At 35.1% G+C, this 20920-nt stretch overlaps 4 protein-coding genes and 1 non-coding gene across 6 annotated transcripts; 2 read left to right on the forward strand and 3 right to left on the reverse strand.

The window, feature by feature from the left end:
• The first annotated feature begins 3245 nt into the window (after positions 1-3245).
• Positions 3246-4416, forward strand: LOC123203573 (LOB domain-containing protein 38-like). Its single transcript, XM_044620001.1, has 2 exons — positions 3246-3539; positions 3631-4416. The coding sequence occupies exons 1-2, from the start codon at positions 3356-3358 to the stop codon at positions 4092-4094; spliced, it is 648 nt and encodes a 215-aa protein (XP_044475936.1). The 5' UTR covers positions 3246-3355; the 3' UTR covers positions 4095-4416.
• A 977-nt stretch (positions 4417-5393) lies between these two features.
• LOC123203570 (QWRF motif-containing protein 2-like) lies at positions 5394-11637 on the reverse strand. 2 transcript variants are annotated; one of them, XR_006499317.1, is made up of 7 exons: positions 9893-11637; positions 7674-7793; positions 7157-7273; positions 6958-7047; positions 6067-6174; positions 5759-5930; positions 5394-5557 (listed from the first exon to the last, which is right to left on the reverse strand). XR_006499317.1 is itself a non-coding variant. In XM_044619993.1 (6 exons), exons 1-6 carry the CDS (start codon positions 11324-11326, stop codon positions 5853-5855), a joined length of 1947 nt encoding a protein of 648 aa, XP_044475928.1. In that variant the 5' UTR covers positions 11327-11637; the 3' UTR covers positions 5581-5852. The 2 variants fall into 2 exon arrangements, 1 of the variants encoding a protein (XP_044475928.1); XM_044619993.1 differs by lacking the exon at positions 5394-5557 and having other exon boundaries at positions 5581-5930.
• Positions 11638-15672: 4035 nt separating this feature from the next.
• On the reverse strand, positions 15673-17773 carry LOC123203056. The gene is made up of 3 exons (XM_044619219.1): positions 17304-17773; positions 16243-16304; positions 15673-16076 (listed from the first exon to the last, which is right to left on the reverse strand). The coding sequence occupies exons 1-3, from the start codon at positions 17374-17376 to the stop codon at positions 15882-15884; spliced, it is 330 nt and encodes a 109-aa protein (XP_044475154.1). The 5' UTR covers positions 17377-17773; the 3' UTR covers positions 15673-15881.
• Positions 17774-17954: 181 nt separating this feature from the next.
• TRNAA-CGC lies at positions 17955-18027 on the forward strand. The gene has a single exon. It is a non-coding gene; the product is annotated as a tRNA-Ala (tRNA).
• Positions 18028-19691: 1664 nt separating this feature from the next.
• On the reverse strand, positions 19692-20852 carry LOC123202688 (40S ribosomal protein S29). The gene is made up of 3 exons (XM_044618715.1): positions 20693-20852; positions 20114-20213; positions 19692-19884 (listed from the first exon to the last, which is right to left on the reverse strand). Exons 1-3 carry the CDS (start codon positions 20752-20754, stop codon positions 19876-19878), a joined length of 171 nt encoding a protein of 56 aa, XP_044474650.1. The 5' UTR covers positions 20755-20852; the 3' UTR covers positions 19692-19875.
• Positions 20853-20920: the final 68 nt, after the last annotated feature.

A 20920-nucleotide genomic window follows, 5' to 3' on the forward strand; every position in this document is an offset into this window, starting at 1 on the left:
AAGCCCGAAAAATGCAGAAATCCTGTAGTTCAAGGTCCAAACATGAGTAATTTTTTTTTTTTTTAAATATTGGGAGACCTGCCCATATTTGTTAAACGAGTAAATTTTATATCAAATAAATTAAGATTTTAAAAGTATAATAAAGATTCAAACTTAAATTCTATCTTAAAAATTTTAATATTCTACTAATTTTGTTACCCGTTAAGGTTAAACATAAGAAATTTAGAGGCGTAAGGAACACAATTGGACAAAGGTTGATTAGTTGAAAGAATTTCTGAGTCCATGTATGTATATAAACCATTTCTCTGTTTCACATATTTCCGAAGCTAAAGGAATTTCTACGGCCCAGATGCTAAAATTGTTGGATTTGGGACCGTATACAAAAGGCAATTGGTAAGTGATAGGGATCCACATTTGGCGGAAATAATTCTTGATTCTTTTGCCAATAACTTGAAAACTGATTTTCTTTTTTCATATTCAAGGCCTAATGTTGGGCCATGGCAGCCTGCTTGGCCTACGGAGACCTCTTGTGCACATTTTTTTTTTTTTATTTTTCCCATCAAATGAAGAAAAATTAATGTTATTAAACCATTTCCTTAACCAAACTCACTGGCCTAATATTTATAATGGGATAGTTCAATGACAAGTTACATGAATTATGATGAGACACTTTACCTATTCGTCAATCATTTAAAAACGCATGTAAAAATCCCAATCATTCATAAACGAAAATAAAAATCCTATTACTCGAAGACAACGATCGAGAAAACTCCACATGGTAAAAATTTTTCTTGTACATCAAGAGAAAAGGGTGATTTTGTGGTCGTCGGCTTGTAATCTTCGAACCCTAAATTTTTGCAACATTACACAATCCCTAAGCATATTTCTTTTACAAATCACTTGCTGTCAAGGCCCATCTATGCGTTCTGAAGCAGGCCCTTGATTCTTGTTTTATATGTAGTTCAGTCATTGTTTGGGACGAATCCAGTCGGCTCTAATGTTTTTCATGATTTTTAAATTCATTTTTTGAGATCTGCCAACTTAGCCCAAGGCAACATGTACGAAATAAACATAGCCGGGTTCAAAGGGAGCCGAGTTTTGAGCACAATTTTGTATTGTTCTGGCTTCTGCCAAGTGGCAGAATCAGCTTCTGCCATTTGGTAGAAGCAGCCGTGAAAAAAAAAATAAAAATTTTTATTTTTATCTTATAAACAATGCCGGATCGGACCGGGTCAATCTAGGGGTCTAATATTAAAGCTCTAAATCGGGCCGGACAAGCCCCATGGGCTCGGCCTAACACTCTACAGTGTTGAGCCGAGTTTTGTCGTGTCTAGATTTTTTTTCATGCTTCGAATTGAGCCTCAATTTGACCCGGCTTAATTAACATGTCTATCTATAATATTGGCTTAATAAATTCTAGTTAAACTTAAATCAAACTATTTTTTATTCAAATAAAACTTAAACCAAGAGCAGAGGTATTCAAACTCGACTCCATTTGTATCCATCCCAGCTGAGCAAGATGATAAAACTGACATCATGCATTAACTTGAGAGCACCATATATAGGGAATCTAGCACAGTGGAAAAGAGAGCGGGAGACGGTTTGTCGTTGCCGATTTAAAATCTTTTTAAGTTCTTCTCGAGATGATTATTCTTTTTCCTTATTTCGTCGTCACGTAAGAGCAAGGAAATTCAACTAAATTCCGAAACCAGTGCTAAAGCCTTAAACTGAATTGATTTGTCAAACTATGATGCTCATCAAACAGTAAAAAAAATAACTCACGAATAGAATTAAGAAAAAAAAAAAAATCATGTCACCGCCGACATGCCCTGCCATGGCATTTGTTGTGCCATACGGAAATGCTAGTATAAGAATAGCCATCAACGATCATATGTATCTTATTCTCAATGGAAGTTATTATATAATTGAACATGATTGTTATTATCGAATATTATAAAAAATGCTATCATAGTAGATAATAACTTTCCGTTATAATCAAATATAATTATTATTTTATTCTTACGTAACTTAACAGAAAATTAAATTCGAAATATAAAAGATAAAATTCTAATACTCTCCTCCTCTCCCCCTCCTTTTAAAATGGAAAATATCGTTTAAATAGAAAATAAAAAGAAAAACATTTTTGTAACACAAATAAGTAACATTTTATACTTATAATCAGATAAGTTTCATTCTAAAAATAAGTGAGATGATCATTTTCATTAAATAATTCTCCAAATTCTAGTATTAAAAAAAAAAACTCTCTTATAAATTTAGTTTACACTCTATTATAAACATTTTTTTTGAAATTATCGATAACATAAATCTAGACATAAAAATCCGAATAGTGACCAAAAAAACAAACTTTTTTGCTTTCAATCAATACACTTTCTATTACTTTCAAAATAATAATTAACAAAATTGATTAACCCGAATTACATATATTAGTTGATGGTAAGAGATCGCACCAACCTATATGGTTACATGCGTCCTTTCTTTTGTCCATTGTGATAACATTCCCATGACTTTAATTCTTTGCAATTTTGGGTTGTGGGGAACAAGGATGGAAAGGAAAGACTGAATGGACAAGAATAAGGTGTTACTTTGTGTACTTTAGTCTCTAATGCAATAATATTACTGCTCACATCACATGAGCTAGTCAATTCATAATCTTAAAAAAAAGATGACAGCGTTGATAGGGCTTGTAGGTTTTGGAATGAGCTTCAGAAAAGCTAGTTTTTCCTACTTAATTAACATTATTTATGCACTAACACACCTTAACCTATTAATTAATTACCAAATTATATTATGTGATGACGTGGCACTATCATGCGAGTGGAGGACTTTCTCTGCCACTTGGCCTTTTTTATTCATTGAATCATAATTAATTTTATCTTAGTGAGGTCATAAAATTAATTAAATGAAATTTATGATATCGTCTCAACAAGTTTTCATGCCGTACTGTAATGACCACGAAATGTACTACAGTGAGATTAAAAGGAGTGGAGCAAACAAATCTAACCGTCAACATCAATCAGAAACCAGAAATCCAACGGTGGAAGTTGAAGAACAAAGAGAAGCGGAAACACGGAGCCGCTCGTGCCCAGAGTTTGGAAGATAAATATTCCCTCGATCCACGCCCACAGAGTACACCAAAAACGGCACCGTCAAAATGAACTTAATTTAACCATGGTTACTTTAACTCAACCCCTAATTAACCATTTTAAATTTGCTTTCTACTCACGGAACTCACTCTAGCACCTACTCTCTCTTGCTTACTTCAAGTGTAGGTGTAGCGAATCTGAAACAAATTTTGGTCTACAAATCGGACGGTGGTGATTAAGGGTGGGAAATCATGAGCTGCAACGGGTGCAGAGTTCTACGAAAGGGGTGCAGTGAGACATGCATATTGAGATCATGCTTGCGGTGGATGGACTCACCGGAAGCCCAAGGCAACGCCACCTTGTTTCTCGCTAAGTTTTTTGGCCGCAGCGATCTATTATCCTTCATCGCAGCCGTTCCTGAAACTCAGAGACCTGGTTGAACATATTTACATAATAAGATGCTATGTTGTTGCTTATATATGTGTAACTCCTTTTAACTTTTTCTTTGTTTCTTTCTGTTTTTCAGCTTTGTTTCAGTCTTTATTGTTTGAAGCGTGTGGGAGAACAGTCAATCCGGTGGACGGAGCGGTAGGTTTACTGTCAAGTGGTAACTGGAACTTGTGCCAGGCGGCGGTGGAGACGGTGCTAGCTGGAGGAACTCTGAGACCGATATCGAGACATGTTGGAGTTTTGAAGCCAAACAGTGATAAATCTTCGGGGAGTTATTACGTCGATGGCTTCACAGTGAAGAGCCTCCACGCCCAATCCAGGCCGTTGATTATGAATAATGGAAGGGATCAGAACCGGAGGACTGATCTTGATCTGTCTCTGACACCAAAATTTGATAGCAGCGGGGCGAAACGCGGCAGAGGAGGGGGTTGGCAGAGAGCAGATGCGGTGTCGTTTTACTCCGAAGAATCAGAGATGACGAGTCTTCAGAGTGAGGTAACAGGAAAAGAAGAGAGGAAGCTACTGAATCTGTTTGTTTGAATTATACTAATAGAAATGATCAGACTGCAAGAGAGAATAAGAAACGACGGCTTTTGTAGAAGTATCAAGAGGAAATTAAATAAGATAATAAAACGAAAAACCTTGTAGTTTTGGTCGGTCACTCCGGCGAATGAATGAATTCTCCGGCGAGTTATGTTTCTGAAGTTAACGTGTACTGGGTATTTGGTGATAAAAAGTTAAGTTGTCGGTTTGTTTGCGAGAAGCGTTGTCAGCTTCCCTGGATTCTGTCCTGACCGAACAGTTCTAATGGAGTATTTTAGAAGCATCTGATAATAAAACGGACGTTCTCCATTGCTCGACACGTTCTAAATTAACATGGCGATTTCGCCAAAGAAGGATTACATACAGAAACAAGAAAATATCATATCCAATTGTCTTCTGCATATAATATAATACAGATAAATAACATCTGAACAAACCATGGATGAAGAGGAACACAACACAAGATAAATGAAATTCCAAAAGAAAGGTTGGATTTGAGCTGGGTTTCTTCAAATTTGAAAATAAACTCGACCTAATCGAGTGTGAAATGAATTTAGTTAGAATAAATTTAAATTCGAATCTAAGAGTAAAATATTTTTAAACTCAAAACTTTATAGGTGTTTGACTCACTAAAATAACTAATCTAAAAAATTTTAATAAAAATTGATTAAAACAATACTTTTTTAATCAATACGTATTAAAATAACATCCTTTTAATTATTTTTTTAAGTTATAAAATCAAATTAAATTTAAAACTTAATTTAAATTTAAATTAAAATTGAATTCAAATTTGACTTTTCCATAATACCTTAACTTTATTCAAACCAGATTGAATTTAACCAATGAGTTTAAATTCAGTTTGATTGGACGGTAATCTTAGATATAAGATGGGACTGGGAACCTTGTGATGGGAAGAGCACCCAAACAAGGCATGGAGATGGAATCAGAGGTGGAGGCTGGGGCCCATAATGGTGCGGTGCACGTCAGCCTCCTGCTTGGACCATGGTCCTCCTCCATTGGAAGTGGGTTCCACGGCATCAACACCTTATTTTTATCTTTAATTTTTAAAACAAAAGGCAAAGCCTTATTCCAATCCATTCGCTTCGCCTCGCCTCGCCGCGTCCACAAGCATATGCTATGGATCCCACTACACCTTCACTAAAATACCTTATTCCCCAGCAAACAAATCCCAAAAAACGTTCATTCTCTCTCCACGCTTCACCAAAGAGTCAGTGAAGTAAATAATCTCCTAGGTAAAATAAGAATTCAAGTTTGAAGATTTTGTTTGAAAAGGTCTTAAAGTCGGACAACAAATATATTACAAAAAATACCCACAAGCTGTTATTTGTTTTTTGGATTACCTTTTCAGACACAAACTGAGCAACCTTCAGGCTTCGCAGAGGGCCACGATTTTTCAGTTGGAATAATAAGATTTGTGAGAGACAGCTTCCTTTGTCCGCCTAAGATTAATATACAAAAGAACTTGATAGAGACACCATTGAATGATAGAAAATTGGTAGAAATCATTACACATATTTACAAATACTTTCCTCTGGCCTACAGAAAAAGTAAAATGTATACAATCTAAATATGCTTATGAGAAAACAAAGGCCGAATAAGCACTCTTCCGCTTTTTAAAAGTCATCACAATCACTTAATACCTTGTTAGCTCCAGCTCTGTAATTTTGAGGAGAAATGGGCTTTTTAAGTCACGTTAGTATTAGGGATAGACAGTGAATTGATGTAATGTAAGATTTACACTTTCGTTGTCAGGCTTGAAGGCACACGCTGTTCGAGTTGTAAGATATGTGTTCTCATAGTAAATTCCTTCACCTGGTAATTGAAACATTCATTTTTCAGATGAATAAAAGGTCCAAGGATTTCAAGACCTTTTAACTGGGAGACCTATCAACGAAAATTTTAATGCTTATCCACTCTTTGAAATAATAAAATCAAATAAAAAAGTTACCTGCATGGCTGCAATTGCAGACAAGAGATCATTGCAGTGACCAAGCAAAGCATGTTCTTTTGCACTTACATTGGAAAGTTCAGTCACTAAAGAATTAACTTCTGCAGCCTATCAGTGACAAATAAATTTGGCCGTCAGATATAATCCTGAAAGAATGAGAAAGCACGCAATAATTTTGAGATACACAATGATTGATTTAATACTTGTCTGCAATATTATACACCTAATCTAACATAATGATATGGTTAGCAGTGCTTGTTGACGGCACTTTTGATCACATTCAATGGTTTAAAATGGCCAAGAAACCTTACTGGGCTAGTATTAAATTCTCACGTGAGAATAAAAGAAGATTTAAACACAATATATTCATGCTCTCAGATATGAGAAGCATGTTACCATGACCAAAATTTTTGTTGCTCCCACATTTAATGGCACAAATCACCATATGTTAATGTCATATATCTCAAAAAATTTGATCACAGAAGAATAGCAAGTCTAGTTACAAGGCTGGTACTATTACCATCTTTAACTTAGCTAATCCTTGGAAAGATAGTGTAAGGAAGATCAATTATAGAAACGTGCCAAATTACATGAAGCCTGGATCAAATGCTACAACATGACACCAAAGAAATATAAAGCCAAATCCACTATAATTTGGACAGCGGAATGATTCTGAACCAGATAATTGAGTTCCACAATCAATAGTAGAAAACTTTAATTGCAATTCTTTAAAGCCTTAATAGTTCATTTACAGAAAAAAAAAAAAAAAAAAAACAGCAAAACGTTTTTCATAGTTCCTATTGAAAAGTAACAGCATGTGAAAATGGCTTTATAGTTGATGAAAACTGTTGATAAGGTAAAGAAAGAACAGAAGGAAAAGAACATGATTACCTTTGATAACAATAAGCATATTGAGGAAGCCATTGCCTGCATTACATTAACTGCTGACGAAATAGCATCCTTCACATTTTGGACATCTGCCTGTATATGTACAGTCAAATAATCTCTCAATTAAAAGTAAATATGCATGTGGGTGGGGTGATGAGAATTCAAACTTTTAAATAAGAAATTAAAATGAGGAGATGCATACCCTTGCCCCACCAACAATAGGAAGGCAAAGTGTACTGGCCCTCAAAGCTTCAATAACCGCCAACAATGAATTGGAGTAATCCCATTCCATATGCGATGATTCTTCCAAATACATCATCTGCAATTAGCAGCAGAATTAGATCAACATAGACAGTATGGAATAGAATAAAAAATGATCTCCATAAAGGTCATGAAACATTTCAATCATTCTGACAATGCTATACACTAATTTTTTTCCCTTCTTGAGAAGTAGTAATGCAATCAAATGCCAAAAGGTTTTGCAAATGTTGAACAAAAGGAGTTAGCAAATTCCAAACAGAAAATTCAAGTAGTCAAAAAGGAAGAAAAATAGAAAAATGTAAAAACATAGAAGAGCAGTAATCAAAGTTTAAAAGTTCAAGGCATCAATGAATTTCACGAACTGTAAAGAAGACAAACATTGCTGCATAGGACAAATAAACAATAAACAAGCATTATCCACTAAAAGTCCACGAGAGATATAAATTGAATGCAGTTACCTGCCCCTTGAGGATAGATGTTAACTTCAAATTTTGCCTCAGCAACTGTAATTTGGTTCTTTTAGCTTTAACAGATTCACACAGCTTTGACATAGTTATCCATGTGTTATATAGGCTTCTCTGATAAAAAAAAGACAAATTTAGGGAAAAAGAAACCTCTTAAGCACAGTAAAGATTATTATAAAGATTAAAAAAATATACATTAAATTTGGTTTTGTATGTGGTCGGACAAAAAAATATGTAAACTCTTTTCGTGCAAGTTTTGACTTAAGCAGGGGTGGTGCATGAAGATTTGCATTTGTTTGCAGAAAACAGTAACAGAAACACAGAATATCACCTCATATAGACAACACAGATAACGAGGGAGTGTATTGAACTGATAACAAAAGTGACAACGTGAGTGTGCCATAAAGATGTGTTGGTAGGAATGCTTGGCTCTAAAACCATGAAACAAGAATGAAGATTTGAAGAATTCTTACTTTTAAATAGACAAATATATGCATAGTCTGCAGTAAATTAGGTCCTAGAAATTTAAAAAAAAAAAAAGGCTGAACTAGGAAAGAATATATACAAGATATCTACAGTTTTTAATTTGAAATCGTATCTTAAACTTCGGATTCATTTCTACTTTGCAACACTTGGTATCAAATATGTAAGTCCCACATGGGAAAGAAAACAAAAAATTAGAGGATATATAATGTAATGAGTATTTAAGATAAATTGTCTTATGTCATTTTAACAACTAGAGACCAAAACATATTTAAGCTCAAAATTAATAATTCTAAAAGGACTTAAATTTCTAATATGGTATCAAAGCTCTTGCAAAAGATCTAACAGTCATTGATCTAAGACTCGTTTTAGCATAGTGGGCTAAGCTAAGAGAAGCTAAACCCTTGGTTAAAACTTAGGTGGACTCATGGGCTAGCCAAAGAGAGCTAGAACCTAATTCCAACTGAGCCATAAGAGCAAAACCAAAGTTTAGATAAGCCACCCATATAAGACAAGTGTCAATTGGGCTCATGAGTTACGGTCAGTGAGCCGATTTAATGTAATAGGTATTCAAGTTAAATTGGTTGAAAATGTAATAGGTATTCAAGTTAAATTGGTTGAAGTCATTTTAACAAATGGAACTCAAAACATGTTTAAGCCCAAATATATTAAAGCCCATAATTAATAATCCCAAAAGGATCTAGATTTCTAACACTACCCATTGAATTCATCACCGATGTAAACATGACCAATATTTGCAAATATAACATTTCCTAAAAACTTTCTAACTTGTTAACCCAGTACACTATTATAGAATTATCATCTTGATTAATTAAAAAATGAATATATATCTCCTTTTCTTCTCAACAATAGCAGAAACCATTTAGATCAATTACTCTTATTGACACTACTTTCAAATTAGCCATAAATTCACTCTCTGTTTATAGAGGCATAATCATTTGCACTATGTTTCTGTTGTGGTTCAACTCTCAGATTTCTCTCTTTCTACTCCCTTGTTGCTCCCACTTACTCATTAATAAAACCAGCTCCAAATGTCTACATTCAACAACGTACAATCAGTCCTCATATCTCCTGAAAAAAAGATGCTCACAGCAAGGTATTTATAGTGTCATTATTTTCCACAAAAAAATGCCAAACTTATCAGCAACTTTATAGCTCCATCAGGCCATATAACCAGGAAACATGGCTCAAGCTAATTTCATATATTCTACCCCTTGAATGAAATCCTCAATCCAGCCATTTTCTGCCAAAAACCAACATTAACCTTCTAGAAGCTCAGCTGTTTTGACAGTCAGCACAACACAATCCCATCTCCTCAGATACTCACCCATTTCTCTTCCAACCCAAAGTTCCCTTGGTTTGAACACTGGGTTCAAAATTTGGGAATAACGTATAGCACAAAAAACTTTTATAATCAGGAAGCTAATTAGATAAAAGGTTGTCAGAAAACCACTTTTTAATCCTATCACCAGTGCTAGCACAAACACAGACATAGCACAGTTGTTAGGTAAAGATAAGCCACTAAAAAGGAAAATAAGTAATAAAGATCAGAAATTACTATAAGAAGAAACAGAGTAAAGAAAAAAAAATCAAATGACAAAACAAAATAATAAAAAATGCATCAACTGACAACAGTTATCAAACAGTATACATAACAAATAATTCGATAGAAAACCCAAAACAAAAAGTTTATAGCGCAGGGTAAATACCTCTGCGTTGAACCTTTGAGCTGACAAAGCAGCATCAGCTCTGGCATTCACAAACCGCCATTGCAACAGCCGATTATAAAACAACCTCAGAAAATGTGCATCTACAACTCCATTTTCCCTAATCTTCCCCCTTCTCACATCAGCAGCAAAACTCAAAATCGACAGTGTGTTATTCACATTGTTCAAATTACTACTCACTCCAACCCCCACTAGATTCCTTATCCTGGAAGGGCTCACTCCCCGGACAGGAGAAGAAGTGGCAGAAGTTGCTAGATTACCTGGGGAGGCAGGCCTAATTGCACCTCTAATAGGCGATACCTGTCCTTTGGTATTTACAACTCCTTTTGGAGACGACACAGAACTATCAATACCAAACTTCTTGGTCACACCAAGCTTTGCTGTAGAAGCGTTTTTGAGTCCATTATTCTTAGATTCGTGAGAACCCGGGTCAGTTTGGCGCCGCAATCTATTATTAGTCTCATGCCAGAACCTGGCTGGCACTGCAATCCCACGAGGACCACGCTGCCATTGGTTAACGACGCCGTGACTTTCATGAGCTTCCGAATTGCTGCCAGAAGACACACTCTCGGTGTCAGAAACTGTAAGATCAAACCGAACATCAGATTCGTTAACGACGTTTTCCTTCTTCTTCTGCATTTGTATCCTCTCCAGCAAGGCATTTGCCGAATCAGTGCTCAATCTCGTTTCAAACAAGGCTCTGTTATTGTTATTATCAACCATCGAGTTCTGTATTACCCTAACTACATTACCTCTAGATCCACCACTCAATTTCTTTTTCTCGTCCGTATAATCCACGCTTCTACTCATGGAATTCAGCCGCCTTAATCTCCCAGGCCAAAGCTCCGGCTTCGAATTCTCCGTGTGGTCTACGGTTCCTCTCGCTGGCGTAATCGCTTTTCTTTTCTCTGGTGTGCCTTTCCTTACGGTAATAATTGGAGATGGAGACAGTGCTGGTTTAGTTAGACTTCCTTGAAGCGAAACCGACTCCCCTTGAAAAGAAACCGAAAAACTCCTCGTCGAAGTGAACAACATTTTTTTAGCCGCGGATATTTCTCCCTTTCTCAAATCTAAAGAAGAATTATTGCTATTTGGACGAGGAGTTACCGACCGCCTCTGCTCCACGGATTGCGAACGTTTGATTGTGGAGTGAGATGAGGGAACTGGAGGAGTCATCATGGCTGTTGATGAAATTGTTCTTGAAACTAACGGTGATGGGCAACGTTTCGATGTCATAGATGACGTGGAAGAGGACGAAGACGAGGAGGAGGAAAGAAAACGAGAAGTGACTTCACGTGATTTGGGGCGTCGATTTGCAGGAGCATTGTCGGGCTCCGAAGTTAAGAGACGTATCCTTGTACGATTTTGGCTTGTTGTTTTGGAGTTGTTAAATGTATTTGATACAGCGGTTACCATTGCTTACATAAAAATTTCAGTCGATAATATTTCATTCTTCAAAGTCACTTCAAGAACCCTAATTCTCATAATGTTCCACCATAAACCCGCGCTAAAACCTGAATATTATAGTTTATGAGAAGGTCAAGCGAGGCTGAGTTAGAGAGCAGGTTTATCAACCAGCAACTGAGACCAATTTTCCGGTTTTATTATGATTTTAGATGAGAGAAAGTGACCGGAAAAATGACCGTTACAAATTCCGGGAACACAGAGACCTCGTTTAGGCGAGACTTGAGGGCATAACTGAGGGGCGGACTCTTCGGTGTTTGGACTGGAAAACACTTGACGAAATCGTTTCTATATTTCAAATTTATAAATCTGTTTCCACTCGCGGTCTTCATGTATAAGTTGAAACTCGCGGGTAACGTGCTTCGGTAAGGAGGGTAGTTTCGGAATTTTAAGAGGAGAGACTAATGCTGAATTTCCAATTCTAATTTTATGCGAAGAAAATGACGTAAAAGGACGTTCTAATTAACATTCTTGACTGTTTTATTTATAAATGATAAACACAACACTAACACTAACACTAACACTAATCTCTACCCTACGTTCATCCACGTCAGCAAGTGAAACAGTCATTTCTTCCTCCCAATCAAATTCAACCACTTGCTAAGTGTTAACACGCTAAACACGTTTGGTTAGCATATTAATGCTTTAACCTGCTCTAGCTACCCCATTGTAACAGTAAAGCAATGTTTTCGAAATCCCATGAGAGGTTGATTCGGTGGAGAGGATGGTTCGGTTCAGTTGACAATCGAACCATTTAAACAGTACTTGAATTAATACATAGTCACGGTTGGTGCAAAAGGTTTTAGTTTCAAGTCATTATATTAAATTTTTTTAATAAAAACTCTAAGAAATAGTTTAAGTGAAAAATATATGCGATTTTAAATATGAAAATAAAAATTTAAATCTTTTTAAGTGATTTCAAAGTTAAAATTATTGATTTCGTTAGTGTAATGTTTACGTGATCAGTCATTAGATACTGAGTAATATGTCTGGACACAAAGTGATGTGTCTAGACCACATTATATACGTAGTGTGAAAAGTAAGAACAACTAACACATGCAATTCCCCTCCATTTGATTCAAGTGCGTCAGTTAAAAGGACCACTTCTCGAATGACATTCCTTTCCTTCTCTGGCACTCGATTTTCTGAAACACCTTTGTCTGTGTCATTAGGTGATGTTTCATTTATTTTACTATGTGAAAGGCATTCAATTATGTGGTACATTGTTCATCAATAAACATGAGTTACGTTTCTGAGGCCTGTGTTTTATTTTCTGGGCACCACTATTTATGGCAATTCTTGGCTCCAGGGGCCTAAATAGTAATCCACAAGACAGGATTGCCACTGTATTCCCGTGATGGTAGTAACTACTTTTTTCATTCATAATGGCTATTTAATCACTTTGATACTCTTGTTCCCAATCAATGCAAGATGTATCTCCTCTATATTATATCGACGTAGATATATCTCTCCGTTATTTTACTAATGTAAGATTTATTTTAGACACACAATATATCATACGTTTGTTTCTGGGTTTATAATCTAAAAATACGTTCTGATAACATAAATTCATAAACTATTAATCAGTTTAGTTTTTTCATCTTCAAACAATGTTAGATGCACAAATAAACTTAACATCTTTCATATATTTTATTGATAATGTATTTTATTGATAAGAAATTCAATTAAGGGTGTCACATGTAAATTTGTAAGAAGGGTGTTGTATAATTCTGCTAATCAAGCTTAACTCAGAAAATTAGTGATTAAAAGAGGGAGATTACAAAATAATTAGGATAGGTGGGTAGAATAGATTGCAAGGATTTTCATTATCTTATGTTAAGCAATCATTTTCTTCGCTTAAATTAGAGTTACATAATAATGAAGTATAATTACCAACATAAATTAATGGGTTATAACAAACCATATTTTACTTCAAAGTTAAGCCCAATTAGCATTGAGCCGCTGAACCTAATTCCTTTTTTAATGAATTTTCAAGAAGCTTAAGTCCCCACTCCTCACCTTAAAGGCATAAACAAATATAAAACCTACCTGCAATTACAAGCATTTTTTCGGTGATAAGGAAATCTTATATGAGTTTGATCGTTCTTTTAAAATTGAATAGATTATATTAAATAGTTAAAAATTTAAATTTATTAATTAATTTATAATTATAAATTAAAAATTTAACCTTAAAATATCTTGAGAAAAGAATTTTAACTTTTGTTCTCCCCCTGTCACTTTTTTCACTCAAATTAACTTTTGAAGATTATATGCAGCTCTTCTCAGAGCCCATACTCTGTCTACCTCTGTGACTCCGTCCTTGCCTGTTTCTTTCTATGTTTCAAGGGTCCCAGTTCTTATTTAGACATCCACTGCAGTAAGCTCACAGATGAAGAACTTTTTGTAACTTTTCTCTCTAAGTGCAAAAAGTAAATGGGTTATTGCTTGGACGGTGATGAAAATAGCTTACAGGATTCAAAAATCAGAAGTTGTCGATTGAATCATGCAGATTCTTTGAGCATTTTGGTACTTTCTCAAATTCAGACAAAATTATGTGACTTCAAACTTCATCCATCAATGAATAGTCTCAACATAATTTATAAAACCAATCTTCAACTAGAAACCATAATCTAGTCTTCTGATTCCCAACTGCACAATTTAGTATTGATACTAGACAACTTACCAGAAGCCATTAAAAGGACCACCCACTAAACTTAATGAAGGACCCAGTAAACAATTCTTCACTGTTTTTCTGGATCTGTATATGCATCTACCAACTTAAATCTAGGTTAAGCTTCAAATGTTAACATGGGTAAAATTTTTCTGTTTGAGATGCACGTTTCTTTCCTGAATTTTCCCAGCAACCAAACTGAAAAAGTTGACAAGGATATCATACGAGTCATAGCGACAATCGAACCGTTAAGAAATATGTAACTAGCTTAGCAAAGACGACAAACAATCGATTAATTAATGTCTTTGTTAACAAATGATGAATATTAGCAGATGGAAAGAGTCATATCTTGAAAAATACTTCATAATATAATTGATCTTGAAGTAACTAAATCTTGTTAATTAAAGTTTATTAACTTAGGCATGGTACCCACATTGAAAGTGATTCTAAGCCTAGGATAAATGATTTCTAATTTCTTGCGCGTCCCATGGCTTTTCTGGCTAATAACTTTTGGCAGTAGCAAAACCAGAAAGAAGACTATGATAGGAGGCTACTAAAAGAAGTCTTACACTGTTCCTAGTTGTATGGGTTTCATTAAGAGATTCTAAAAGAAGGAAATTTGTTAAAATAAATGTGCTTGGTTAGAAATTGATAGATGGGTCAACTACTTCCAGAAGTGTTATTGCTGATATTTGATAAAGCACCAAATTGAAATGGTTGGTAATGAAATTAGCTTGGAGAAGAAGAGAATTGTATTTTGGGTTGGTCTAGTCAACCACAAGTCCACAAGCAGAGTTGGTGCTGCAGAGAAATCGACTTTCTTTGGCTCTCTGTGTTTACATGTAATTTGCTGCCACCTAAAGATATTTTGACAGAAATCAACATCCTGAATTTGCACTCTATGCAATAGCATTTGTCTGAAATGGATGACATCATGATTATTAATCTCTTCTGTAATTTGCCTGTTTTCTGTTTTCTTGTCAAATATTGCAGAAAGAGCAAGCAAATAAATCGGATACATAGACATGTAGCACACGGGGATCAAGGAGAACAAACAAAAATTGGTGGCTACAATTTTATAGGACAAAAGGCAATTTGATTTGTAAGTTTCCCATCAAAAGCAGGAAAAACAGGAGGTAACTAATTTAAAGTTGCAATTTTTAGGAACTCCCGGTGGGCGAAAACCTGAAATATATTACTTTGAGCGAAAAAAGTGTTTGGGAATCCCATGCTGAATCACTAGGGTAGATAGAAGTTTCAGAACTACGCATTTCCTAGCATATATTCTGTAGTGTAAAATTTTAGTTATGGATGTTAATTCACCAGGCGAAGTCTTGGTAGCAGGAAAAATATCAGGCTAATTTACTGCCTAGTTTACAGAATTTCCTTTTTAAGACAGCAAAGCATCTGACCCAGTTCAGTCAGGCACGACCATACTGTTACTAATAGTTGAAATGGTCATTCTCTATCTAAATACATGGTTAAGATATTGAGAATCGGGGTTATCCTTGTTTAAATGATAAGATGTTTAGATGCAACCGTGCAGAGTTAATACTTTGAGAATAAGGTTAATCAAATATGCTCTTATAGGAACAAGATTAATCAAATATGTACAAAGAGAATGATATAGGTACATAGAATGGATTAGATATTCCTTAAAAGATGAAAGCTTCAAACATCACAATACAATACATAAAATATCCAACGGGCAATCAACAGATAAAAGCATAAGCAACACAAATAGTTAATTAAGTTGTCTACAACATCAGGCAGGTAAAACATCACACAAAATAAAAATTGTAACAATCAACAGTGGAAAAACAGGTTTCCAGTAGCCTAGGTTGATCCACCGGCCGTGGGATGATCAGGAGGAGAAGGCCTTGGAATGTTTGGATTTAAAGGACTGTAGTGATGAATAGGTGCAGGTTTTATAGTAGCCTTACTTGGTGCCGGATCTGCGGGAGAATAATCTTGCAAATTGATCATGCCTACATCAGGCTTCTTGTTGGTGCTCGGGGTATAGCCGTTCTCCTAAAATCTCAAAAAGAACAAACTCAGAAATGCTTGACTAATAGTAAAGATCTTTACTGATCAATTTATTCATTATTCTAAACTAAAAATTAGCTTATTTATAAATTCAGCGCAACTTGCCACAGTGATCAAAAGCCGAAAACTTCTCCCATGACAGTGTACATACCTTCAGCTTCCTCCTCATTGCCATCATCATCATACCATCACTGTGCTGGGTTATAACCATACCTATAATGAAATTTTACAAGAGAAATGTGTCATCCTATGAACAAGTGAATTCCAGCCAATGAAAATCTAAAGCAATAATTTGGACTCATATACCTACTTCCCTGTTCCCTCACCATGGATAGAAAATTCTCAAACTTAGGTGTTATTCAATACGATGCATTCGTTGCATAATACAATATCCATATCATCAACATTGCACAACAGAATTTCCCAATCTTCATACCATAAATGTGCTGTTGCTTCAAGCATAAGCACATAACTAAAGAGATGCAATCTACTACGTCTAAGGATCAACTTATATCCGAAGATTTGTATCCCATACCAGAAACTCACCAGAGTTCCCAATTGAAACCACATGCCAACAAAACATGGATCAAACTCTGACCATTTTCTCTTCGGCAACATCTAACCATCCCAGATGTACTAAGTACTTGCAAATCTCATTATATCATTCAAAAATGAACTACCATTCTCAAGAAGGGGGAAAATTAAGAAACCAAAAGAATCTCCGGTACTGTTTAGTATCATTTTTACATTTGTGTTATAATGTTATAAATCCTAAGAAACATAAAAGTAAAACACTCAATATTTACTCATGCAGAGATTAAAAAACACAAATTTAGTTTTACTTTCAATTACTTTATTAGAAAACGCAATCGAAGCTAAACATAGAACTTTTCCTTAATCGAATTTGTAGATGTTATATTTATTATTTAATCATTTTCATTGCACAAATAGTTTCCCTTGTTGTAGGATATAAAAAATAAGAACACTCATAAATGAAGACAGGCGCACCAAGTAAAATCAATTTCATATTGTCCATTAACGAAAAGGCCAAGAACCAGTAAAAAGTTACAATTTTTGCTCTAAATACTTGGATTTCAACCTAACATCTAGACAGTACTATTTCCGCTAAATCCCACTGGCATTGCCAAACTTTGTGTAAAGAAATATTTCACCAACATTGAAACAAAGAAATGCATGGTAGAAAACACATACCAGTAGGGAAGCTCAGGAACGTGACAGCTGTCCCAAGCACAAAGAACAGAACCCAGAACCCAGAAATCTTCATAGTGGGAAAATAGCAAAAACAACAACACGAAACTTTCCTTTTCCTCCAAAATGAGAAAAATTGTGCGTGCACTTTTCAGAAGTTTGTTTAAGACGCCTTTAAAACTAGTCAACCCATGAAAATAATCGCAAGAAATAAGCAGAAATATAAATGGCTGGCCTTTCGTCACCCGAAATTCAGTGAACAACAGAGTCCAGAAAATCCGTGAAGACAAGAAGTAGAGGTGTGGGTGCCTAAGAGTCCATGCTTTGAATAAGTAGTGTAGCGGTATCATCTTCATTTTATTTATGTATTCACTTATCTTGAAAAGAATCGCAATAAATGTAGACAAGTGAATAATAAAAGAAAGCATGTGATGTTCAGTTGTCTTGCTTGCATTACTGAAGGGTTCAGGACTGGGAAATGAAGAGTCTTTAATGCGTAATTTACTTGTGTGAGCTGGAATGCTAGCCGCTGGGTGCTTGGGCCTTTGCCTTTTGGCGCCGACTGCAAAGACCATTTTTTGTTTCTAATATTTTACCACCATGGCATTTTTTCTTGTATTTCATTCATTAATGAGCTAATGCTTTCAAAATCACGGGGGTGTAGCTCATATGGTAGAGCGCTCGCTTCGCATGCGAGAGGCACGGGGTTCGATTCCCCGCACCTCCAATTTCTCATTTTATTATTATCTGCTTATGAGAGACCAAGATGTCAGAACCGTATCTGGATAAGCTGACATTTAGCAATGTTCCTAGAAAAACACTATGTAACTAGAGTGTCCACGTGCTATTATCTGGTTGTGAGACAGCAATATGTCAGAACCTTATCTTCGTCAGCTAACCATTCCTCAATGTCCTTGAGGATAGTAGCTATGGGCAATGTACTCCAGTAACCCAATATAAGTTCAGTGCAAACGAGTATAAGTTTTGAAAGTTATATATTTTTTAATTTAAACTTAAGTTTTAAAATTACTTAATCCGTCAAATTCACAAATTTAAAATATTTTGATATATATAAATTAAAATAATATTATTGTACTCAATTTATATAAGAACAAAACTTGAAACTCAAATTGAGTTCGAATAGCTTTGAAATGAGCTCTAAAAACTCAATCTCAACTCCACCTAAATCAAATTGAGCTCAGACTTAGTTCAGTTTAAATCAAACCTTAATAAGATTAGATTTAAATCAAATTTATTTAAGTTCAAACTCGAAAGAACTTAAGTCTGAAGTTAAATATTTTTGAATTTAAGTTCATTTTTCAAACTCAAACTTGAAGATTTTAATTAATTGATGTCAAAACGACATAATTTTACTCTCAAATTGAGTTCGAAGCTTGAATTAAACTCAAATTCAAATCAAATTCAAACTCGACTCCTCTCAAACAAACCAAACTCAAAAACTTTGAAACAAGTTCAAGCTTCAGCCTGACTCAACTTGAATTCAGTCTTTGTGAACAATTTGAAAGAACAGTATACAAGGAGCTTGGCCATTACATGAGACATCTATGAATCATTCAATTTTGACAAGAGTAAATTATATTTTCCCATCTAAAACACATTTCCAACCGTGTGGCCATAAAAATAACATTTTTTAATTCAAAATCAAATTCGGCTTATAAAATCTAATTTGTAAGAGTAAAAATATAATTTTATCATCCATAAATTTTGATAAATTTTACACATGACAGTCTAGTGTTTAGCTCTATAACATGTTTAAAAACTTGTAATTACATTCTTTAGACCCTAGCACCACAATATGATTGTTACCAATGGTCGAGCCACAATGTCAAGACTATTGAGAAAAGCAAGTTCGTGTAATAGAGACCGAAGAGAGATAGATTCGCATCACAATGGAGATAACAGTGCCTGAAGTGCATTTAGAAGTCAAATCATCACCGAAGATGGTTCCTAGAAGTGAAAATGCCGACCAGGATTTGTTTTCTTCACCATTTAATGCATTTGACCAATGAGCCAAATAATAAGAATATTCAACTTTCTTTTGAACAACTTATCCAGAGGATTCAATTGTCTGAAAAAACCTCCTATATGATCGCTATATCCTAATCCAGACATCTAAGATGATAGAAGATAAAGAACCGCATCTAGTGTTAAAAATGTGGAAAAATATTCAAAATATTATTCAAGCCTTCATTGCAACAATTGATAAGATAGTAGACTTCTGCAATAGAAGCTTCAAAACCAGCACAGCACAGCACATTCAACTAATTGACTAGCTTCAATTCTACATGGAAAGGGCACAATCTCAGTTGATTACACAGACAAACCAATCAACCAATAGCCGTGTTGCATATGAAAAAAAGTACTAAGAAATTAAGAAAATTCTGTCCAACCATAACTTTATTTGTTCAATTGTCAGCCAACAGAAGAGGAAATTACAACTTTGAAATCAAGTAAACGACATCATTGAGGAATAAATTTAAGATAAAATTAAAAGAGCTCTACCCTATCCTTATGACAAAACCTTCATTGCAGTTGATAAGGAAGCTCTGAGCATTCACCGGTACTGAAGAAACAATAGAGACAAACAAAAGTTACAAGGTCCAAACATGAAAAATTTTGGTTGCAGGAACATAAATATGTGAACAAAAACCAAAGAACACAGCGTACGAATGGGAAGAAACATAGAGATCTCTTTCAGCAGGCAAGTAGAGGATGTAACAGGAAATTAACAACCATAGGGGCAATAGATTACTACATCTATAATACAAAATTAACAAAAATAATAGTAATACCTTGATGAAGCCAATTTCCTTGGCATTGCTGCGGAAGCACTGTCTACAACACATCAACCCATACTTCCGGATTAGCCCATGTGGGTTTCCACAAACACGGCTGCCAAAGGAACAAAGATCCCAATATTAGGAAATACTTAGGAGCATCTTAAACGCAATAGAAAATGCTATAATTAAAAAGCTTTAAGGGTGATTCAAACAGAATGAGGTCCACATAAGTCTTTGGCTACTGCATTAAGACTCCATACTATTAAATATTACACTCTTCAGAGAAAAATAAGCATACAAACCGAACAAAATCACAGACAAAGCAGCTTACAACACAACCACGCCAAGGTTCAAAAAACCATTAAAACTTCGAAAACCTAATATCTATTTCAAGATGTCCCAAATAAAATTAACCGATTTCCAGTGCAACAGAAGTCGCCGATCAGAGAATCTAGAGTCAATAAAATATATCTAGAAACAAAAATAACAACTTAAGCTCAAAATCAAAATCAAACAAGGAAAAACGCCACACAACAATCAACTCAACAGCAGCACAGATAAGGAGATGAGTTATCAGAATCAAGCACATACCAGGTACGAGAACCAGGCCCGTAGCTCTTCGGATGCGAATTCCATACATTCGAGTGACCCATATTTCTTCAGTTGTAAGTAGTTGTTGAAAGCCCTACCCCTCGACAAATAATTAAAACCCTAGTTTAGTGGCTGAACTCGACAAAAAATTGTTAATTTTTATATGTCTGAGGATGAGGAGTGGCACGTGACTCCTATTCTAAATGGACTGTAGTCAAACTGTACAGT

The sequence above is a fragment of the Mangifera indica genome, chromosome 19 (assembly GCF_011075055.1).
Source record: "Mangifera indica cultivar Alphonso chromosome 19, CATAS_Mindica_2.1, whole genome shotgun sequence".
In the NCBI taxonomy this organism is placed as follows: domain Eukaryota; kingdom Viridiplantae; phylum Streptophyta; class Magnoliopsida; order Sapindales; family Anacardiaceae; genus Mangifera; species Mangifera indica.

Bases quoted from the DNA above. Each gene is read 5' to 3' on its own strand.
- LOC123202688 (XM_044618715.1), bottom strand. From the start codon at position 20,754: ATGGGTCACTCGAATGTATGGAATTCGCATCCGAAGAGCTACGGGCCT. The intron at 20,214-20,692 runs GTATGTGCTTGA...TTCCTTTGGCAG, and splicing joins GGGCCTGGTTCTCGTACCTG to CCGTGTTTGTGGAAACCCAC.
- LOC123203573 (XM_044620001.1), top strand. From the start codon at position 3,356: ATGAGCTGCAACGGGTGCAGAGTTCTACGAAAGGGGTGCAGTGAGACA. The intron at 3,540-3,630 runs GTTGAACATATT...TCTGTTTTTCAG, and splicing joins TCCTGAAACTCAGAGACCTG to CTTTGTTTCAGTCTTTATTG.
- LOC123203570 (XM_044619993.1), bottom strand. From the start codon at position 11,326: ATGGTAACCGCTGTATCAAATACATTTAACAACTCCAAAACAACAAGC. The intron at 7,274-7,673 runs GTAACTGCATTC...TGCTAATTGCAG, and splicing joins CATCTATCCTCAAGGGGCAG to ATGATGTATTTGGAAGAATC. The intron at 7,048-7,156 runs GTATGCATCTCC...GTACATATACAG, and splicing joins CTATTGTTGGTGGGGCAAGG to GCAGATGTCCAAAATGTGAA.
- LOC123203056 (XM_044619219.1), bottom strand. From the start codon at position 17,376: ATGAAGATTTCTGGGTTCTGGGTTCTGTTCTTTGTGCTTGGGACAGCT. The intron at 16,305-17,303 runs GTATGTGTTTTC...ATTTCATTATAG, and splicing joins GTTCCTGAGCTTCCCTACTG to GTATGGTTATAACCCAGCAC. The intron at 16,077-16,242 runs GTATGTACACTG...TTGAGATTTTAG, and splicing joins CAATGAGGAGGAAGCTGAAG to GAGAACGGCTATACCCCGAG.